Source organism: Microcebus murinus, chromosome 4, assembly GCF_040939455.1.
Source record: "Microcebus murinus isolate Inina chromosome 4, M.murinus_Inina_mat1.0, whole genome shotgun sequence".
Classification (NCBI taxonomy): Eukaryota; Metazoa; Chordata; class Mammalia; order Primates; family Cheirogaleidae; genus Microcebus; species Microcebus murinus.
In genome coordinates, this window is record NC_134107.1 from 31,670,525 (window position 1) to 31,692,018 (window position 21,494).

The 21,494-nt window shown below is 42.3% G+C and overlaps 1 protein-coding gene across 1 annotated transcript in view; it reads right to left on the reverse strand.

Annotated features, from left to right (window-relative positions):
• The window catches only part of CAPRIN1 (cell cycle associated protein 1), a 43,709-nt gene extending 39,809 nt beyond the window's left edge, over nt 1-3,900 (reverse strand). Inside the window, exons 1-2 of the mRNA XM_076002040.1 lie at nt 3,684-3,900; nt 2,912-3,127 (exon numbers count right to left, since the gene is read on the reverse strand). Coding sequence (XP_075858155.1) covers nt 2,912-3,127 — 216 coding nt within the window. The 5' untranslated portion in view covers nt 3,684-3,900. The remainder of the gene's footprint in view (nt 1-2,911; nt 3,128-3,683) is intronic.
• Between the last annotated feature and the right edge of the window lie 17,594 nt (nt 3,901-21,494).

Here is a 21,494-nt window from a genome sequence, read left to right on the forward strand (position 1 = left end):
CTCTGTCTTAATCTAAGTGATACTACATATTAGTAATTTTTGTCAAGATGCTTAATTTTAGAATCCATGGGAAAAAGCGTTTTGGTCCAGAAAGCTCTAGTAAGAATAGATCAAGATTGAAATAAAATTCAAATATAAGTTGCTAAATGGACTGAAGTAAAAAGAAATCCACTTGTAAATAGTATCTTACTTAACTGCATAAGGGTTTCTAAAAAGGAATTCAAAACTGATTTGTAAAGCAAATCCTATTTTAAGTGCATTAGAAATGCTCACTCATATTGAAAAATGAATCACAGTTAAATCCTCTCATACAGTACATCATCTAGATATAGAAAGAATTTAAACTAAAAACCAGATGTGCTTAAATTAGGGAAAAATCCAAATGCCTTGGGTTTCTCAAAAAGTAAAATATATAATTTTAATAGCAATTAAGCCACATCAGTACTACCAACATAACTATTTAACAAGTAGGCAGCTTAGTCTGTGGCTTATCAAAAAGCCTCACTTAACTGTAACTTGACCTTTTCATTGCTATCTAGTACCCAAAACACAAAGACAAAAAAAAGATACAAAATACATTTGTTACTTTATGCAGTTTGTTAAAATCTCCATCATTAGACAATCTTTCAGCATTTACAGCCCAGTCAATAATCTCTGTAATAAAAAATTACATTATTATTCTCCTCTATAATATGGGGATAGGGGATGCCACTGCATAGTAATACACACCTCATACAAGTGAATGACCTGCCACGGTTCAAGGCACCAGGGGGCTTATAAAGTAGATTTCTACTTTTTTTGGTATACCTGAACACCAGAATCTAACAGCTATCTCACAACTAAGTTGGCTGCTAATCAGCACCTGACTTTACTCCTTTGAAGAATTTTCAGTCATTAACATAAATGTCTATATTTAAAATATTACATCATTAATATTTGTTTTGATCCCTATCCTAAAAGAAGAGATTTCCTAGAAATTCTAAAAATCAAAGCATTCAAGCATCAACCAGATTGACAAGATTGTTTATTGCATTAAGAGGATTTGAAAAGATACCTAAGTTAGTCTCAATTTCACATAGGGTAGTAAAAACTAAATCACATGGCAGACTCAGAAGATGCTGGCCTTGGGCATGCTTATTCTATTCCCTATTTTCATGTAGCTACTTTATACTTAAAACATTTTTGTTATTTTATTGATATAAATAAATGTATTATTCCAATTACTTATAATAAAACACTTGTTCATAAAAATAAAGGAGTATCAAAAAAGCTAATCTCAAAAAAGCAAAACTTAATTTCAATAAAGTCCATGAGATTTAAGAAAAATTTCAAACCTTCAATACTGGAAACAGAGAAGTATCAAATCTAAATGTTTTAAAACTCCCCCAAAATGTAAAATAAATCAGTAAATAAGAAATTAAAATAATTAAGACCTAAACATCACCAGTTTTCTTCAACTAATTTCCCACAGCCCAAATTTTAGCCAAATAGTTACTATCTCATTACCCTAAGTAACTGTTAGGTGGCTGACTACATAAACATCTTACAGTGGTTTCCTCAAAATCCAAGATATTATAATAAATATACTGTAGTAGAGGCAGACAAGCAGAAGTTATCAAAGGAAAGTTATATTTTACTTTTAAGGTAAAAGGCAAGTTAGCATAAAAGTCACAGATGTAGTTACCACCCCATTTTTTGTACTACTAATTTGTTGCCTCCTTTCCACATCTAATCTTACTCGTTTGAATTATGCACTCTACGAGACCTTTTCTCTACACACACACCCCTCTAAACAGAGTTGATACACTGTCCTACACTGAAAGCAGAAAACAAAAGGCCGACTTGAAGCTACACCTCACAGTGTGACCTAGAATGGCTAAATACTGAATCCAAAAAAATTGTGGGTGTGGTTCGATTTTTTTTTTTTTTTTGGAGAGGGGCGAGGGAGGCCAGTCGGGGCGGCTGCCTGGTCTCTGCCCTCCCCCTCTGCTTTCGCTTTGTGCTCACAATGCAGCTCCTGTACAGCGCTTCCCTCTCCCCGCAGCCGCCGCCATGTTAGACAGAGTCTCCATGTGCCCAGAGACCCAGCGATCCTCAAGTCCAACCCAGACCCAGCCTCCAACGGATCTCCCTCGCTGTAGTCCCCCTGCCCCTTTAGAGTCCCCGAGGAACAAAAGTCGCTGCAGAAAATCCCCTCGCGATTGAGCTGAGCATGAGGCTGGGGGTGGGGGACGCCTAGACAATTGAAACAAAGAGGGAAACGTAGGGGAGCCCATCGGCTGGGGGTTGGGGGGTTGGCAAATCCAAGACCCGCTCCATATGGGCCTGAAGGAAAGGCAGTTCTCCTTTAAGATTCTAAATACACTTCTCTCCCAAGATGGAAGAGGGGACACTCAACAGGCCTCGAGTACACTGTAACGGAGCGGACAAACCCCAAGGCTACAGGACACCGGCCGCCCCAACTCCACGAGGCAGTCAGTTGAGCCCTGAGCCCCAACACAGGGAACTCTTCATTTCTTCTCCGCTGGCCCCCGTCAAAGAACTCAGGGCTCGGTGACGAAGAGAAGGGCACCATACAGTTAAGTCCTGGCTATAGGCCTCCACCTTTACACATCCCACTCCCAAAGGCCAAAAAGCCAGCCCCACAGCAGGGTGAGAGTAATAAAGAGGCTTGGGGGCACCGCAGCGTCCAGGTCAGGTGACAAGCGCTTCCCCTAGGAGCCCGTTTTCTGGGCACGAAGCGCCCGTTTACCGTGGAGACAGGGCGTGGGGGCTCGGGGGTGGGTGGAGGGGAAGCAGGACCCACTAAGGCGCCAGAGATGGAAAGAGGTGAAGGCTACAGCAATCAGGGTCGGAGGGAGCGCTGAGCCCGGCCGCAGCAAACCCTCCCTTCCCCGCCAACTCCTGGCACCTTTTTCTTCTCCAGGTTCCGAAGTTTCTTGTCGATCACCCCGAGAATCTGCTTCATGGCCTCGGTCTGGACGGCACCGGTGCCGGTTGCGGGGTGCTGAGAAGCCGGCGCAGCTGCCCCGGCCCCCGCCGCCGCCTCACTCCCGGAGGAACCCGATGGCGGTGGCGGTCCGGACGACTTGCTGCCGCTTCCGCTGTGGCTGGTGGCCGAGGGCATCTTTAGACCGTAAGGGGAGAGAAGAAAAAGCGGGAGGAAGGACAAGAGCGGCCAGTCAGGAGACGGACGGGGCGAGACGCGGGACAAAACGCGCAGCGGGCGGGAGCCTGCGCGAGCGGGTGGGGGTGGGGGCCGGTGCGCGCCTCGGGGGCAGGAAGAGTGCGCGGGCGCGCGCGCGACCCGCCAGCTGGGCGCCCCGGCCGGCCCCGCGCCGCCCCTCCCCCGCGCGAGCCGCCGGCCCGGCCTGCCCGCCCGCCCCGGGGCAGCGAGGCTCGCGCCGGGGGCGGGGCCTCGCAGTGCCAGCCGCCAACGGCAGGGCAACGGTCCCCACCGGGGTGGGCCTGGCTTCGCCGCCTTCCGAGGAAGGGAGGGGAGAGCGAGGTCGGGGCTGAGGGGCAGAGGCGGGGTGGAGAAGGGCACTGGAATGACCGGGGGAGGGGGTGAGGGGACTTGTGGGGCGAGCCCCTCGCGAAGCTCCAAGCGATGCGGAGGTAAAGGACACTCGGGCGCAGCGGCCCTCTTCCCCTTCAGCGCCTCGGACCGAGGTGGCGCTCACCGTGCGCGCGCGGAGGCCGCTGGAGATCCCGAGTAGGCAGCTGAGGGGCAAGGGTGGCGGTGCGTTCCGGGCAGTGTCGTGCGCTCCGTGGACGCAGGCCGCTTCGCCCTGTCCCCGCTGCACCGAGAGCCGCTCCTAGTGAGGCGAGAGCCGGGAGCGGGAGGGACTTAGCCAGCCAGCCAGCCCTCTGGGGCGTGGGGGGGCGGGAGAAGTGGGGAGCGGGGGCCTTCGCGGCCGCTCGGGCTGCCCGGCGCGAACGCCTGCTTGGAAGGGCCCGCCTGCTCGGCTCCCCGCCCGGCCCAAGCCCCTGTGCTGGGGCGCGGCCGCTTGTCTCAGGTCAGGACGGCCCCCGGGTCGCCAAAGGGACGGTGCCTTGAGTTTCGAGCGAAATCGAAGTCAGGGTCCTTCGGGCGAAGTAGCTTGACGCCCAAACGGGGACAATAGGTGTCAAGCGGCTGGCTCCGGAGCTGGCGACTGCCCTATGAAGAGCCCTTATTTGGTGGGGGCGGGGGCGGGGGCAAAGGTTTCTGCAAGTAAGGGGTGCGTGGGGCGGGTGGTGCAATCCCAGCTTCTAGAATTCCTTGTATATGCGGAGAAAGCCAATTCCCACCCTCTAAAAGGTCTTTTGAAAAAAGACGACTCGCCGCTGCCCCACAAAACAATCACCTAGTAACCTAGGAGTTATCTGTAGAATGCTTCGGGAATGGGCATGGTTGCCGGCTTTTTAAGTCTTAAAATCCCGGAATCACGTTAAAAATTACCTTCGTTTACTCGAAGATGTCACATATCCAAGAAGCCTGAATATTAGAAATTATTAGACTTTTTTCGTTTTATTTTGGATTTATCCAGAACTTTAAAGAGAATGTTGAAGGAAATACAAAGAAAAAAAATTTTTTTTCTCCAAGAGAATTATTCCAGGCTTGGGGTGGGGTGAGTGTGGACAGTGAGCAGAAAAATGAGAAACTAAGTGCTGGAAGGAAATGTATTAAAAGGAATATAATCAGTGGAAAATTCAGTAACATAATGTTGTATGACAACAGTAAATGACCAATTTATAATTTAAATTTTATGAAAAAGAGATTTGGAGGAGGATTCTACCCACCCCACTGTTCCCTGGGGAATAAAATGAGTAATACTGGCTGGCAACAGTGCATCCTGAGGGAGCCTGGAGAAACAACAGCAGACTCCAGCCTCAAGATATTCCAGTTAGCTGCAAAGTCTGTTATATATTCATTCGAAAATGCATTGAGCACCTGACTGTGTGCTAGAAACTCCTCAGTGCTAGGGATTATGATCAAAACATGAATCTCAGTCTACATGGAGCTTACATTCTAGGTAGGGGGAAGACAAGTAAATACATGTCAGATAGTGAAGTGGTGGAGAAATAAAAAACAAACAATTTTGGTGGTCAAGAAAAGTCTTACTGGCCGGGCGCTGTGGCTCACGCCTGTAATCCTAGCTCTTGGGAGGCCGAGGCGGGCGGATTGCTCAAGGTCAGGAGTTCGAAACCAGCCTGAGCAAGAGCGAGACCCCGTCTCTACTATAAATAGAAAGAAATTAATTGGCCAACTGATATATATTTAAAAAATTAGCCGGGCATGGTGGCGCATGCCTGTAGTCCCAGCTACTCGGGAGGCTGAGGCAGAAGGATCACTCAAGCCCAGGAGTTTGAGGTTGCTGTGAGCTAGGCTGACGCCATGGCACTCACTCTAGCCTGGACAACAAAGTGAGACTCTGTCTCAAAAAAAAAAAAAAAAAAAAAAAAAAAGAAAAGTCTTACTGAGTGAGACTTTTGAGCCACTACTGAAGGAAGTGAGGTAAGGCCAAGCAGTTACCTTGTAGGAAGAATTTTCTGGATAGAGAAAATACCAATCTGAGATGGAGTTTGTTGGGTGGATTCAAGGAACAGCAAGGAGGCTGCAGTGGCTAGAGCAGAGAGTAAGTGTGAGATCAAAGACATTAAGGGAGCTGGTCTTCTAGGGCCTGAGAGACAATGGTAAGGACTGCCTTTTGCTGAGTAAAATAGGGAGTCAGTTGCAAGCTCAGAAGGATGCCATGATCAACCTATGTTTTATTTTTTTTGAGACAGAGTCTCACTCTGTTGCTTGGGCTAGAGTCCCATGGAGTCAGCCTCTCTCACAGCAACCTCAAACTCCTGGGCTCAAGCAATCCTCCTGCCTCAGCCTCCCAAGTAGCTGGGACTACAGGCATGCTCCACCATGCCTGGTTAATTTTTTCTATATATTTTTAGTTGTCCAGCTAATTTCTTTCTATTTTTTTTAGTAGAGACGGGGTCTTGCTCTTGCTCAGGCTGGTCTCAAACTCGCAGACTCAAACAGTGCATCCGCCTCAGCCTCCCAGAGTGCTAGGATTACAGGTGTGAGCCACCACACCCGGCCGATCAACCTATATTTTAAATCACTCTTGCGGCTATATAAAGAATTTACAGTAAGTGTGCATTGGAAGTAGGAGGATGGAGTGAGAGCAGAAACTGGTAGACCAGTTAGGGTATTGAAATAATCCATCGCAGACATGATGGTAGCCATGGGTGTAACTGTGCTGCAGATGGTGATGAGTGGTTGGATTATTTATGTATTGTGATAGTAGAACCAATAGGATTTGCTAGTCAGTTATATGTCAGGGTAAGAGAAGTCAAAGTTGACCTAAGGTTATTCAAGATTTAAGCACCCTAAACTATGGTTAGCACTGTGGTAAATAATTATGCTAGGCCTAGAGGCTAGAAAGGAAGAATATAATCCTTTAGCTCCTTGTAACTCAAAGTACATTCAACCCAACCACTATCACTACCATCTCAGACCCAACCCCAGACCTGCTGAATTAATGTGCATTTTAACAGGAGATTTGTATGTACATTAAAGTTTGAAAAAACCACGGTTTTATTCCTCAGAACTTGACCAAGGTCTTTGAGATCAGACATGAAGTACTCTGATAGGCAAATTTTCTCCAGACCTACAGAATCAGAGACTTCTGAGACAGCATCTAGCATTTTGTGCTTTAACAAGCCTTCTAGGTAATTCTGATGATACTAAAATATGAGAACCGAAGACTTAGAGACCTATAATGACTCAGGTTTAAGTTAAAGAGGGTTCATGATAAGGTGTGCCAAAGAAAGGCCCCTTCTGCCTTTCCTTAGCATGTTACTAAGTAGCAGTTACCCAACATACTCATGGTCAGCTAAATTAGGCTTTTTTGAAGGATAAAGAAAATCAGATTGTTGAGAAGGAACAAGATAGATGACTCTAAGCAGATAATAAAGATTCTCACTTGAAAGTCCATTTCACAACCCAAAGTATATCAAGATAGGGTAGGTTATGCTGCAGTAACAACCCTGAAGAGCTCTATGGCTTAAAACAGGGATCTGCAAACTATAGTCCCTAGACGAAGTGGCCATCTCTCTGTTTTTGTAAAGTTTTATTAGGACATAGCCACATCCATTCATATACATATTTTCTATGGCCATTTTCATGCCAGAGCAGTTGGCAACACAGACAGTAGGGTATGCAAAACCTAAAATACTATCAGCTCCTTTACAGAAAAAGTTTGCCAATTCCTGGCTTAAAACAACAAATGGTACATATCCATCACAGTTCAGCACAGGGCTCTGCTCATAGTGGTTACTCAGTAGACTCAGTCTGATGGAGAAACCATATCTCAAGTGTTGCTGATCACTGTACCATAAGGAAAGAGAACTCAGTAATATCTCAAGTAGTCGGCTGGGCGTGGTGGCTCAAGCCTGTAATCCTAGCACTCTGGGAGGCCGAGGTGGGCGGATTGCTCAAGGTTGGGAGTTCGAAACCAACCTGAGCAAGAGCAAGACCCCGTCTCTACTATAAATACGAAGAAATTAATTGGCCAACTAATATATATAGAAAAAATAAGCCGGGCATGGTGGCGCATGCCTGTAGTCCCAGCTACTCGGGAGGCTGAGGCAGGAGGATTGCTTGAGCCCAGGAGTTTGAGGTTGCTGTGAGCTAGGCTGATGCCACGGCACTCACTCTAGCCTGGGCAACAAAGCGAGACTCTGTCTCAAAAAAAAAAAAAAAATCTCAAGTAGTCAATTCAATGCTCCAGACAGACATGCATCATGTCTGCTTAAACTCATTGGCCAGAAAGAGTCAAATGACCCTGTCCAACCATAAGGGTATCAAGAGATGATATCAGATTCCTGGTAGTAAACAGGCAAACCAGAAATATCTGGTGAACATATGTAGCTGGTCATGCTCTCACTTCCTATAGTACATTATCCCAACCCCATTTCCTGAGTGTTCTGACATTCTTCCAGTTGTCTGTTCAGGTCAGCAAGTCCAGGAAAACCAATAAATTTAAGGCAAAGCTGTGTCTTAAGGCTGACTTCCTGCCCACTCCAATGCCAAGGTTTCAGTAAACTATATTTCTCAATTTCTTTCTTGATAGAAAGAGGATTGAGGCTATGCTTATGTGAATTTTAAATACTTTGCTGTGTTTATTTTTTAACCTTTTTTCCTAGTCCAGAGCCATGCACTAGCTTCGTTGTATCATTGAAGAAATAGAAAAGCTAAAGGATTTTCCCAGAAAACCAGTAGGAGAGTAGAATATGTTTATAGTTTATAAATACAAAAACTTTGGTATATTCAAGTTATGCAAAATATTAATATATGTTAATAATAACACAGATCTTTCAACCTAACATTCACTTCTTTAATTCATTAGACCACAGTACCCTGAAGTCTCTACAGTCAAGTAAAGTGAATAATTGAACTACTTATCCCAATAATTTTAGCAAAATAGTTCAATTGCTTCAACTTGAATCAACCGGTAAGCTAATGCCAAGTTTATTTACAGTAAAAGAGGGGAATTTCCATCTGAATTACATGAATTGCATCTTTACTTCAGGTTGACAGTGAGAATCCTGGCTGAAGTGTGAACCACACTGCTCACACAGCTAAGGCTCTGTCTCTTAAATTTGTTTTTCAGTCATTTTACTACAAGTCAGCAGTAGACATTTCTATCATAATTTTTCCAGTACAGCCTTTTTTATGATAATTCAATCAATGTAATTAGTGGTCTGTGTCTATAAGCCACCATTAAACTCTGAACTTTTCAAAGGAAGAACAGTCATTTTGTTTTTTCATCTGTGTCCTCATAATAGCATGCCTAGCACAAAATATTGCTTACTGTATTAACATATCAATGCAGTTTTAATATTACAATTGGTCTATACTGTCTCTTTGCTTTCTTACATGTGGTTATCAACTGAGTAACATTCTTTTCCACTTACATTTTCCTATGTCCACCTTTTTAAAATTGTAATAATATGCTTAGAAATAGAATTTCATGTTTTATAGAGGTAGAATATATTCAGAATAGTTTTTTCAGATTTCACAAAATATTGTTTTTTTTCTTATTGAACACTCTTAGAAGCTATACTCTACATTCAACAAAAAAGCAAAAATACTTTGGCCACAGACACTAAAATCTTCCATATAGTTATTTATGTGCTATTATATATTGTTTTAATTTCATATTTCTATTTCAGTGGTGTTCAGCCTGTGGCAATTTTGCCCCTCAGGGACATTTGGCAATGTCTGAAAGTATTTAATTGTCACAACTTGAAGGGGAGATGCTGATTGCATCCAGTAGGTAGAGGCCAAGGATGCTTCTAAACATCCATGATGGGCCGGGCACGGTGGCTTACGCCTGTAATCCTAGCACTCTGGGAGGCCGAGGTGGGCGGATAGGGGTAGCTCAAGGTCAGGAGTTCGAAACCAGCCTGAGCAAGAGCGAGACCCTGTCTCTACTATAAATAGAAAGAAATTAATTGGCCAACTAATACACATATAGAAAAAATTAGCCAGGCATGGTGGCACATGCCTGTAGTCCCAGCTACTTGGGAGGCTGAGGCAGTAGGATTGCTTGAGCCCAGGAGTTTGAGGTTGCTGTGAGCTAGGCTGACACCACAGCACTCACTCTAGCCTGGGCAACAAAGTGAGACTCTGTCTCAAAAAAAAAAAAAAAAAAAAAAATCTATGATGCACAGAACACAGAATTATTCAGGCCAAAATATCAATAATGCTGAGGTTGGGAAACCCTGTTCTATTTTATGAGACCAAAATCAGTCATTTGTTCTAGTACTTTACAAGTAAAAATACTGAGCTGATACTGGCCAAAAAAAAAAAAAAAAAAAAGCCAGTATAAAGAAAGTATAAAAATACATAAATAAAAGTGAACTATGAACATGTTGATAATCCACTTGCATCTTGGCAACTGATGCATAATCATGGTCTTTTTCAAGCAATTAGTATTCTATATATCATTTCTCCCACTAATACATACAACCCACTGTGAACAATAATTTGAGAAAAACAACTTTCTTCAAGGTGACAACTAACTGCTCCACAAACTTTATAAGGAATAAAGTTATGTAAGTATCTCAATACAGTTACATACTAGGAGAATGTAAATATAAAAGTAATTGGCTTATTCAAAATTATTCCTACAACTGGTCTGGATATGTATTATTTCAAGAATAATTTTCACACCTAATGGCACAATTCCCTGTACATTAATGGTTTACCCTTCAGGTGTTAGTAACATTTCTTTATCTTGAGAGTCTAATAACTTGATTTAAGGGTCTTCTAGAAGGGTGGGGTGGCTCGTGCCTGTAATCTCAGCTACTGGGGAGGCTGAGGTGGGAGAATTGCTGGAGGCCAGGAGTTGGAGAGCAGCTTGGGCAACATAGTGAGAATTCCATTTCTAAAAATATAATAATAAAATGTCTCTTGATCACTAAATCACTAGAAACAGGAAAAATGTCACAGAAAGATATAGGTCCTGTATTTGTTTGTTTTTCTTGTATAGATTTCCAGTGGATGTAGAATTTCCAACAGGGAAAGGTGTATAAGCCCCACCCCATCCCAATTCTCATTTTTGATGTAGTGTTTCCCAAAGTGGGCAAGGACCACCAATTTCAAAATCATCTAGGGTTCTTGTTAAAGTGAAATTCCTGGACTCCACCCCAGACATTGCATCAACATCCCAGAATTTGAGACCTAGAAGTATCTATTTAAATAATCAGACTCCACTTTGCACATTTAACTCTGTGAATCTCTGTTCCATAGAAGTAGAGTGTACATGCTACTCATTTTCACAAAAATAAGTGCCAAAAATATTCAAACAAAAATTCCTCTTTTCATAGTATCTTATTATTCTTCCCAGGGAGTGCTATGAGAATCTTTTAAATAGGGCACATTGACAATCACCAGATAGGTGGAAAAAGACAGCAAACTCAAGTTGCTGATTCAGGAAGACACAAACAGATTCCAAGATGGGAGAGAAAATGTTGAGAGAAATATGCTGAGAAAAGAATCCAGGAAGAATGGTGAATGGAATGTTAGGGTGACTAAGGGAAATGAAAGATGACTCAGCAAGTCTGCAGCGCCTACTAATGTACAGCATATTATACTTGAAAAGCTGATGCCCAAGAATTAGAGCAGTCGTGTTAAAACTTGAGCGAGCTTCACAATTGCCAGGATCACTGCCAAAGTGCCACTGGCGGGTCCCACCCCGCTCGTGTCAGATTGAGCAGACCTGGGGCGGGGCCGATAATTTGCATTTTAACAAGTCCTCCAGTGATGCTAATACTGCCGATCTGGGGACCACATTTTGAGAACTAGAGGATTAGAGAAATGTAAAGAAAAGTTTTTTAAACTATTTGGGCAAGGAAAAAAACTAAGGGTAAGAAGAAATTTTAAAAAGTAATCAAAGGTGACAGTAGTATACTATAATATCATGTTTTCTGCTGCTTTTTGTTTTGATTTTCCTATTAAAGAGGGCAGAAGAGAAAAAATAGAAGAGGATATTGGACAGGCTAGTCGCACTCCACCCAGACTTTACTTACAGAGGATGATGAAAGAAGAAAGCAGCAACCTTTTCTCTAGGCCCCTGTTGTCTAAACCCAAGGCCTCTGGCAGCCCGGTAATACTACATGATCCTATTCCTTGGTGTCCTTTGGAGCTAGAGGTGGTGAGGCCTCTTCCTATGAATACTATGCTAACATCCACCTAAAGACAGAAGAGTACAGTTCTTTACAATAATCTGGGCAGATTTGATGAGAAAAAAGAAGTGATGATGTGACAAGGAATATGTTTGTGCAGCTTATTTACAGAAAAAATATATAAATCATTATTATTTATTTTTGAGACAGAGTCTCACTTTGTTACCTGGACTAGAGTGCAAGTGGAGTCAGCATACCTCACTGCAACCTCAAATTCCTGGGCTCAAGTGATCCTTCTACCTCAACCTTCTCAGTAGCTGGGACTACAGGCATGTGCCATCAAAACTGACTAATTTTTTTTTTTTATTTTTTTTTTTGGTAGATAAGCAGTCTCCCTGTGTTTCATAGGCTGGTCTCAAACTCCTGGCCTCAAGTGACCCTCCCACTCTGGCCTCCCAAAGTGCTAGGATTATAGTCATGAGACATCAGCTGGCTAAGCCTTATTTTTTTTTTCAATTGCAAGAATAATAAAAGTTAATTGCAAACAATTTAGATAAGTAAGCTATGCAAAAAGTAAAACTTAACAGTTCAGTGTGTTGTACGACAGTTTTATTGGTATCTAATTTTTATATCATAAAATTCATCCATATAAAGTGTATAATTCGGTAGTTTTAGAATATTTGGAGTCACACAATTATTGCCATTATGTAATTCTCAGACATTTTTATCACCCCCAAAAGTAATATGTACCCCATAAGCCATCATTTCCCATTTACCTCTTCCCCAGCCCCTGGCTACCAATAATCTAGTTTCTGTCTCTATGGATTTGCCTGTTCTGGACATTTTATATAGATAGAATCATACAATATATGGCCTTGTGTGTCTGGCTTATTTCACTTAGCATAGTATTTTCAAGATTCATCCACATTGTAGCATGTATTTCATTCCTCTTTATGGTTGAATAATATTCCATTGTGATGTTTGTCAGCTGATAGACATTTGGGTTGTTTCCACTTTTTGGTTATTATGAATAACACTACTGTGAACATTCACCTACAAGTTTCTTGTGTGAACATATGTTTTCAATCCATTGTTTATATAGCTAGAATAGAATTGCTGGGTCATATGGGAACACTATGTTTAATGTTTTGAGCCATTTTCAATGTGTTCTCCAAAGTGGCCGCACCATTTTACATTCCCACCAGCCATATCATATCCTCAACACTTATTATTGTTATGTCCGGAGCTGAGAGAAAGACACACAAAGCCTCATGTGTAGCAGAATGCTGTTCACTTTGACCATCTGGGAGCAGACGGGTGAAGGTGGAAAAAGCGTCCACCCCAAGGGAGGAGAAAGCTTTGGGTTTTATGATTAGTAATACCTCCAGAGATAGGGGAGGGGGTAGCTTCATCCTTATCGGGAGGATAGGAATGCTGGCGTCACTACCGCTATCTGTAGTCGAAGTTAGATTTATAACCTTGGACTCTCCAGACTCTTGCAGCTTTTGTTTCACAGGCTTTATGATCACTAAGTATTATGTCCTATACATACTTTTTGGGTTCCCATCCTAAGCTACCCTAACAATTATCCATATTTTTTATTATAGCCATGCTAGTGAATGCATCTCAATGAGAAGTGGTATCTCATTGTGGTTTTGATGTGTATTATTAGATATTTTAAAACAAGGATTAGATTCTTCCCTTCTTTGTGTGCTTTAGATACGATTTTGCCAGAAAGCAAGGGAAATAGAATCGATTTTAAGAACTCTTTTAACTTTATGATTAGGATTTTCATAGCTCTGGTGTCTACCTTGCCAGTCAATGCTGTTAAGTACTTAGCTGATGAAGCTTTGGGAAGAAAGTACCAGACGAGTAATACTAGCAGTGGGTGAACACTCAAGCATGTCTAATGATCAGAGCTCGACATTTTATTTTTTTGAGATGAAGTCTTGCTCTGTCGCCCAGGCTAGAGTGCAGTGGTATCAGTGTAACTCACACCAACCTCAGACTCCTAGGCTCAAGTGATTCTTCTGCTTAAGCCTCCTGAGTAGCTGAGATTACAGGCACACAACACTGCACCTGGCTAATTTTTCTATTTTTAGTCTTGCTCTTGCTCAGGCTGGTCTGGAACTTCTGACCTCAGGTGCAGTCCTCCCGCCTCGGCCTCCCAGAGTGCTGGGATTACAGGTGTGAGCCACCTCACTCAGCCAGAACTCAACTTAAATTTAAACAAGACCATAGGTACTGGTAGTTACCTGAAAAGCTTGATTTTGTCATTAGGAAGAGTTCTCATCCCCTAATTACTTCTGCAACAATTTGTTCATTCAACAACCACTGAGCACCTTGTGTATACCAGGTACTGTAAATGTTGACTCATATGCTGAATAAGACATAATCTCATGGCCTCAAGGAAATCAGTGTTGAGAAAGGTAGACAGATATATAAAGAAATGAAGTATACCTCAGGCTGGTACCACTACACAGTCACCAAAGTGGCTAAAATTTAAAAATGGAAATGGATAAGTACTGGCAAGAATGTAGAGCAACTAGAATTCTCATACACTACTGATGGCAGTGATGGCAGTGTAAACTTGATTTTTTTTTTTTTTTTTTTTTTTAGAGATGGTGTCTCACTATGTTGCCCCGTCTGGTCTTGAACTCTTGGCTTCAAGTGATTCCCCACCTCAGCTTCCCAAAGTGCTGGGATTACAGGCATGAACCACTACACCCATCTGGCAGTGTAAACTGACCCCATCATTTTAGAACATATTACTTAATGAGTATAATGTACATTATTCCTTATTGACAGTATCTCCTAAAGTTGAATATTCACATACCCTATGACTCAGAAATTCCACTTTTAAGCATATACCTAATAGAAATGCATATATATGGCCATTGAAAGACATGTGCCAGGATGTTCATAGCAGCATTGTTCTTAGTACCAAAAGTGGAAATAACTCAAATGTCCCATCAGTAGTATAAAAGGACTAAAAAAATGATATATTGATTGAACAGAATACCATGTAGCAGTGAAAATGAACAAGCCACTGCTACTAGCAACAATGTGGATGAATCTAACATAATGTTGAATCAAACTAGACACAAAAGAGTATGGAACAATAAAAAGTAAACTAATCTGTGGTATAAGAAATCAGAACAGTGGTTACCTTTGGGGTTAGGTAATGACTGGGATGAAGCACAAAAGAGGCTTTGGGGATCTTGCAATATTCTATCCCTTGACCAGAGTAGCAGTTACACAGCTGTGTTCACTTTCTAACTCATTGAGCTATATAATACCTTTACACTTTGTGCACTTATGTAAGCATGTTATACTTTTATAAAAATATCTACTTAAAATATTTCAGGTTTTATGGGTAAAAATATGGACAAAAGCAGACACCTGCACAAGGAACAGAGGTGACACATAAGTGGGAATGCTTAACTCTTCATGGGAGGGAACCAGAAAAGGCTCTCTGAAAATGCTACCAGAGCTGGATTTGGAAAGATAATTTCAACAAGCTGAAAAAACTGTGTTAAAGGAAGAGGAAAGGCATTTCAGGTAGAGGGAACAGAAGATTTATGATTTAGAAAGACCAATGGATGCAATATGGAAGTTGGATTGGAAGCTGAGTCAGGGTGATCTGTCAGAACTGATTAAAATGGTAAAAGATGGACATAGAGTGTAAAATGACAAACATTGGAAACTTGGAAGGGTAAGAGGGTAGGAGGGAGGTGGGTGATGAGAAATTACTTAATGGTTATATTATTCATTGGCTAATAATGTACATTCATGGGTAATAATGTACATTATTCAGCGATGGATACATCAAAAGTCTAGACTTTACCACTACACAACATATGCATGTAACAAAATTGCACTTGTACCCCCTAAATTTGTACAAATAATAACTAAATAAAATGTCGAAAAGAACACATAAGGTATTAAAAACTAAGACAGTGTCAGTAAGGATATTCATAGATAGAGTCATCAAGGATTGGTGGTTGATGAGATGTGTGGGTTGAGGAAGAAGGTGGCTTCTGAGATTCTGTGTGTTTCTAGCTTGAGTTATTAATAGTCGTCAGGGCACCTACCAAAGACAGAATCTAGAGAGCGTCGGGGACATTTTGGTTAAAAATGAACTAAGGCAAAGATACTTCTTGGAAAGAAGTAGGCTACATTCTAACTCCATAGATTTCAAGTGCATCCTGACTGGTGTTGGAGCCCAGACTGCTGGCCTTCTGTGGCCTTGCCTACTGCCAGAATAGCCTATGGCAGAAACAACTCTATTTACATGCACCAACTCACAAAGCCATTAAGGCTTTGCTTTGGGGAGTAAAAGCAGATTCTGCCACACCCCAGCACTCCTTATCCCTGTGTAGGAACTAAAAGAGCTGTAAAAGGGAAGAGATTGAACATTTGGGTCCTAGGCCTACTGTGGCATTGAGCTGCCATAGCGGAATGTAACTCTTTGAAAGAATTTTTTTCCCCCTACTTCTATAACTGAAACACTGTTGGGCCCCTAAATTATCAAAACACTTTCTTTTGATCCAGCAATTCCACTACTGGGCATCTACTCAAAAGTTCAAAAGTCACTTTATGAAAAAGACACCTGCACTCGAATGTTTATAGCAGCATAATTCACAATTGCAAAGTTGTGGAAACAACCCAAGTGCTCATCAATTCATGAGTGGATTAATAAAATGTGGTATATGTATACCATGGAGTACTATTCAGCTTTAAGAAACATATAAGAGGTGATATAGCACCTCTTGTATTTTCCTGGATAGAGCTGGAACACATTCTACTAAGTGAAGTATCTCAAGAATGGAAAAACAAGCACCACATGTACTCACCAGCGAATTGGTATTAATGGATCAACACCTAAGTGGACACATAGGAATAACATTTATCGGGTGTCAGGCAGGAGGGAGGGGGGAGGAGGGGATGGGTATATACAAACACAATGAGTGAGATGTGCAACGTTTAGGGGATGGTCACGCTTGAAGCTCTGACTCAAGGGGGGAGGGGGTATGGGTAATATACATAACCTTAACATATGCACCCCCATAATATGCTGAAATAAAAAAAAAAAACTACTTTCTTTTACTGACTAAGGATTACTCTGGGCTATTTGGTGGACATTTGTGCCTGGTCATAGCAGACCGTAACAGCAATGGATAAGGACTACACAACGACAGAAAAACACATAGAATCTGGTATTTTACTGGCAGTCACAGCAGGCAAAAAGAATATGAGCACATTTTCCAGTTCCATTTATTAAGACAATCTGAACCTTTGGAATCTGAAGTTATCACACAAGGGAGAAAACTTGAAGGCTCCAAGTCATCTGATTTGAACATTGAGAGGAATGTGACCTCATTTTGAACCCCAGGAGAGTGAAACAGGATATATTGGTCTAATCAGATTTGCATTTTTAAAAGATCACTCTGGCTGCTTTACAGAAAATGGATTGGAGAGAGGCAAATCTGGATGCAGGAACACAAGAGGCCACTATAATCATAAAGGTGACAGTGGCTTGAGCCAGGGACTGACGGGGGATATGGAGAGATTTCAATGGATTTAACATGTATACATATATTTTAGAGTGAGAATAATCAGAATGTGGTGATTGCTTGCATCTGAGAGGATGGTGAGAGGAGAGAGAGAGAGAGGTCACCAATGACTCTTAGGTTTCTAATTTGTGCATCTGGGTGTATGGTAAAACCATCCATCCTTCTGGACCAGATGGGTAGCTAGGAGATGAAAGTGCAATTTTATACATGTTAAGTTTGTAGGGGTTATGAGACATCCAAATGAATTTGCTAAGCAGACAATTGCAACAGGCATGGAGTTCGGAGGTGAGGACTTGGTTAAGCATTCAATGTGGAATTCATTCATATATTGATAGTAATTGAATCCATGAGGTAAGAATAAGTGAGGTCTATTGAGATAGTAAAGAGAAGAGGACCGAGGACAATGCCAACTTTTAAAGGTTATATGGATGGGGAAAGTCTGTATAGGAAACTAAGAAATGCAGGGGGGAAAACTGGGAGAGTATGGCGTCACAGAAATCAAAGGAAGAGGCTGGGCATGGTGGCTGATGCCTATAATCCTAACACTTTGAGAGGCTGAGGTGGGAGGATTGCTTGAGGCCAGGAGGTCAAGTCCAGCCTGAGCACAAGCAAGACCCTCTACAAAAAAATAGAAGTACCTGTAGTCCCAGCTACTTGGGAGGCTAAGGCAGGAGGATTGCTTGAGCCCACAAGTTTGAGGTTGCAGTAAACTATGATGATGCCACTACACTCTAGCCCCTGCAGCAGAGCAAGACCCTATCTCAAAAAAAAACAAAAGGAAAAAAAGAAAAGAAAGGTAGAGACTTTCAAAGAGTGCCTATGTTAAATGATTTTGAATTAGTCAAGATGGAGACTGGAAAACTTGCTGATTTTTACTGGGGTGAGTTATACTAAAAATATTTAACAACTGATATGGCTTTTCTACACAGTAGCCAGAGTGTTATTTTCAAAGGAAAGACCATTTCAATCAGCTGCTTAAAACTCTTCAATGGCATTTCATAGCCCTTGGAACAAAGTCCCAAGTGTAAGGCGCAAGTCCTAGAATCTGAAGGCCCAAGAACCAGGAGCTCTGGTATGTGAAGGCAGGAGTGATGGATGTTTTAGCTCAAGAAGAGAGAAAGAGAATTAAGAATTTGCCCTTCCTCCACATTTTTGTCCTACTTGGGCCCTCAAAGGATTGGAGTATGCCCAGTCAGATTGATGAGGGCAGACATTCTTTACTCAGTCTTCTGATTCAAATGCTAATCTCTTCCAGGAACACCCTTGTAGCCACACCCAGAAATAATGTCTTACTAGCTATCTTGGCATCCCTTAGCCCAGTCAAGTTGACACATAAAATTAACCATCACAGGACATGAGCCTCAAAGGAGTAGTAGTTTTGACAAGACGGCGGGGGGAAAAAGTAATGGTCTAGAAATAGTGATGGAGAGAAAGGAAGACAAGGACTTGTCCTGCAGTAGATAGATATGAGCACAGATCACCACCACAGAGGGCTGCTCTGGAAGAGATCAGGTTTCGGTAAATGCAGGGAGGTATGGAGAACATTCCTGGAAGATATGCAGGATGCAAGGGAATTTGTAGATCACAGAGCAGGTGCTCCAGAGGGTACCTTGGAGAGCTAGAACAGGGGGTGCATTAGAACAGTGGGGAGTGAAGTCAGGAACAAGGAAAAATGGAGTGTTGTGGGGATGATGCTGTCTGTAGTGGGGATGATGGTGTAGTTGTAGTCATTCTTTTTTTTTTTTTTACAATGGGCGACATAGTCATTCATAAAATTTAATGTCCATCAGCATCACAGGGAGGACTTGTTAAAATACAGATTGCCAGGCCCCAGCCCGAGTTTCTGATTGAATATATCTGGGGTGGGGCCTGAGAATAGGCATTACAAATCCCAAGTGATATGGATGCTGCTGGTCCAAGAACCACACTTTCAGACCACTGATGTAATGGAAGACCAGTGAATAATGTGGCAATGAAAACAGGGATGAAAGGACAGAGTAGATTTGTCCCAACCATCTTCTGAAGGATGCTGGGCCCTGGGCTGATGGACAGAGAGGGCTTGGCTCCATTCATTGTAGGTAGTATCAACTTGACATCAGTGGCCTCAGTCCATCAAGCTAGGGGCAATATGAGGGTCTGGTCCTAAATCTTTAGAATTATGTGTCAGTGTGGTCCCAGGGAATATACCAGAGGATCCAGAAATCTTTGCTATGGGGCATCCCTTTCAGGAGCTAGCACAGAATATTGCTTGCTTTGTGAATTGGAGGATGTTTATATTGAGTCCAGTGGATTTCGAGACCATACTAAAGCTGCATCCCAGCTGGATTGTCGGTGCTTGGATTGTGAAGTCTCAAAGTGATGTAATCAGGTGTCTGGCTCCACTGATAAGCAGCGATGGTGCTTGAAGCAACCAAAAACTGCTAGGCATAGACAACTTGATCAGAACAATGACGTAGAGCTGCCAATAACTCTTAGGTTTCAGACCTCACAAGCTGGATTATGTATTCATAAATGAAATCACAACTATACCAACAACCCTAATCTTGATGCTCAAAGACCATACTGGATTGACCAGCAGGGATTCCAATCATTTCCAGGGTTTTCCCTGAAAATATTTGGAAAGGATTTGTAGAATTGAAATTTGGGATACTCTTACAAGAATGACCTCATTGATACTTGGCTTGAATGTTGACAAAGCTCTGAACACTGACTTAGGTGATTTGGAGGTGGTATGGTATCTCTCAGATTGCCCTCTCCCCTAACATTTGTGAAATTCCCAGGGAAAATTACATATGTCCATGAATCATTCCTGGCCATCATTTGCTGCTAGTCTGCTAGTAGAGGGACAAGTCACGTGTGTCCTTTCAGGCAGAAACACCCGAGTGTGAGTCAGGGTAATGCTGGAGATTCCATCTTTACAGACTGCAGAAAGTACAGCAGGGAAAGGAGTACACTTTGAGTCAGAGCACAGCCAACTCCCTGGGGATTGCAGGCAGAATTCTCTCTCTGGTGCCAGTGCTCTAAAGGGGTACAAAGAACTCTATAGGGGCCAGGTGGGGTGACTCACGCCTGTAATCCTAGCACTCTGGGAAGCCGAGGAGGGAGGATCCCTTAAGGTCAGGAGTTCGAAACCAGCCTGAGCAAGAGCGAGACCCGTCTCTACTAAAAATAGAAAGAAAATTAATTGGCCAACTAAAAATATATAGCTGGGCATGGTGCCGCATGCCTGTAGTCCTAGCTGCTTGGGAGGCTGAGGCAGGAGGATCGCCGGAGCCCAGGAGTTTGAGGTTGCTGTGAGCTAGGCTGACTCCAAGGCACTCTAGCTCAGGCAACAGAGTGAGACTCTGTCTCAAAAAAAAAAAAAAAAAAAAAAAAAAAGAACTCTATAGGGTCTTCAGAGGAAGCTAATTATCCAAAGGTGACCTTAATTTAACCTATTACCCCTTCCATGAAAAGAGCAAAACTAACCTCCCCTCTGTTACTTCTCAAGATGAAAGTAGATTTTTTTAATTAGGTCCTCCCCTTTAATTGACTGTGGGAAGGAAGTGGGGCCACCCCTAAATACCTGTGTGCATTCTTGCTCCAGGCTAGGGCAGGGTGAGCCCTTACGGAGCCAGAGACATGAAATATCTGTTTGGTAAGTCCTTAGAAGTAAATCCTTAAAAGTGTAGTGCCATGTACCCTCTGGGCATGCTAAAGTTAACTGGAAATTAGGGCAAGTAAGCACAGCTTGGCAGCGGAATTTGAATATGCTCCCAGAGGTTCTCTACTGTGGGGATAGGGATTGGGCATCCATTCATTCAAATAAATATTTATGGGCACACATCAGAATCACCAGGGGCACTTTCTTCCCAAAATACACACATATCTTTATAAGTTTGTTTTGCACAGTCCTTCAGAGGCTGTCTCTTCCTACACACTCTGCCTGAGATTTAGGTAACATAAAAAAGATGAATGATAGCACCTAGATAGGACCACATGTCAAACTGGACTGTTTTTCCCAAGTTCCAAGTAACTTTTAAAAAAAAAAAAAATCCTCAATAACTTTTCTGCAGAAATCATCAATGAACCAATTGCTTATTTTAGAGAAAAAATTAAAGAAATAAACCCAAGTAAAATCAAGTACGTTCTTATACTTAAAAAAAAAATCTAGTGTTAAGCACTGCTGATATAATTCTGATTGAAAAGCCTAAGTAAAAATAATTAAGGCTACCATTAAACTGACCATCTACTAAGTGCCAA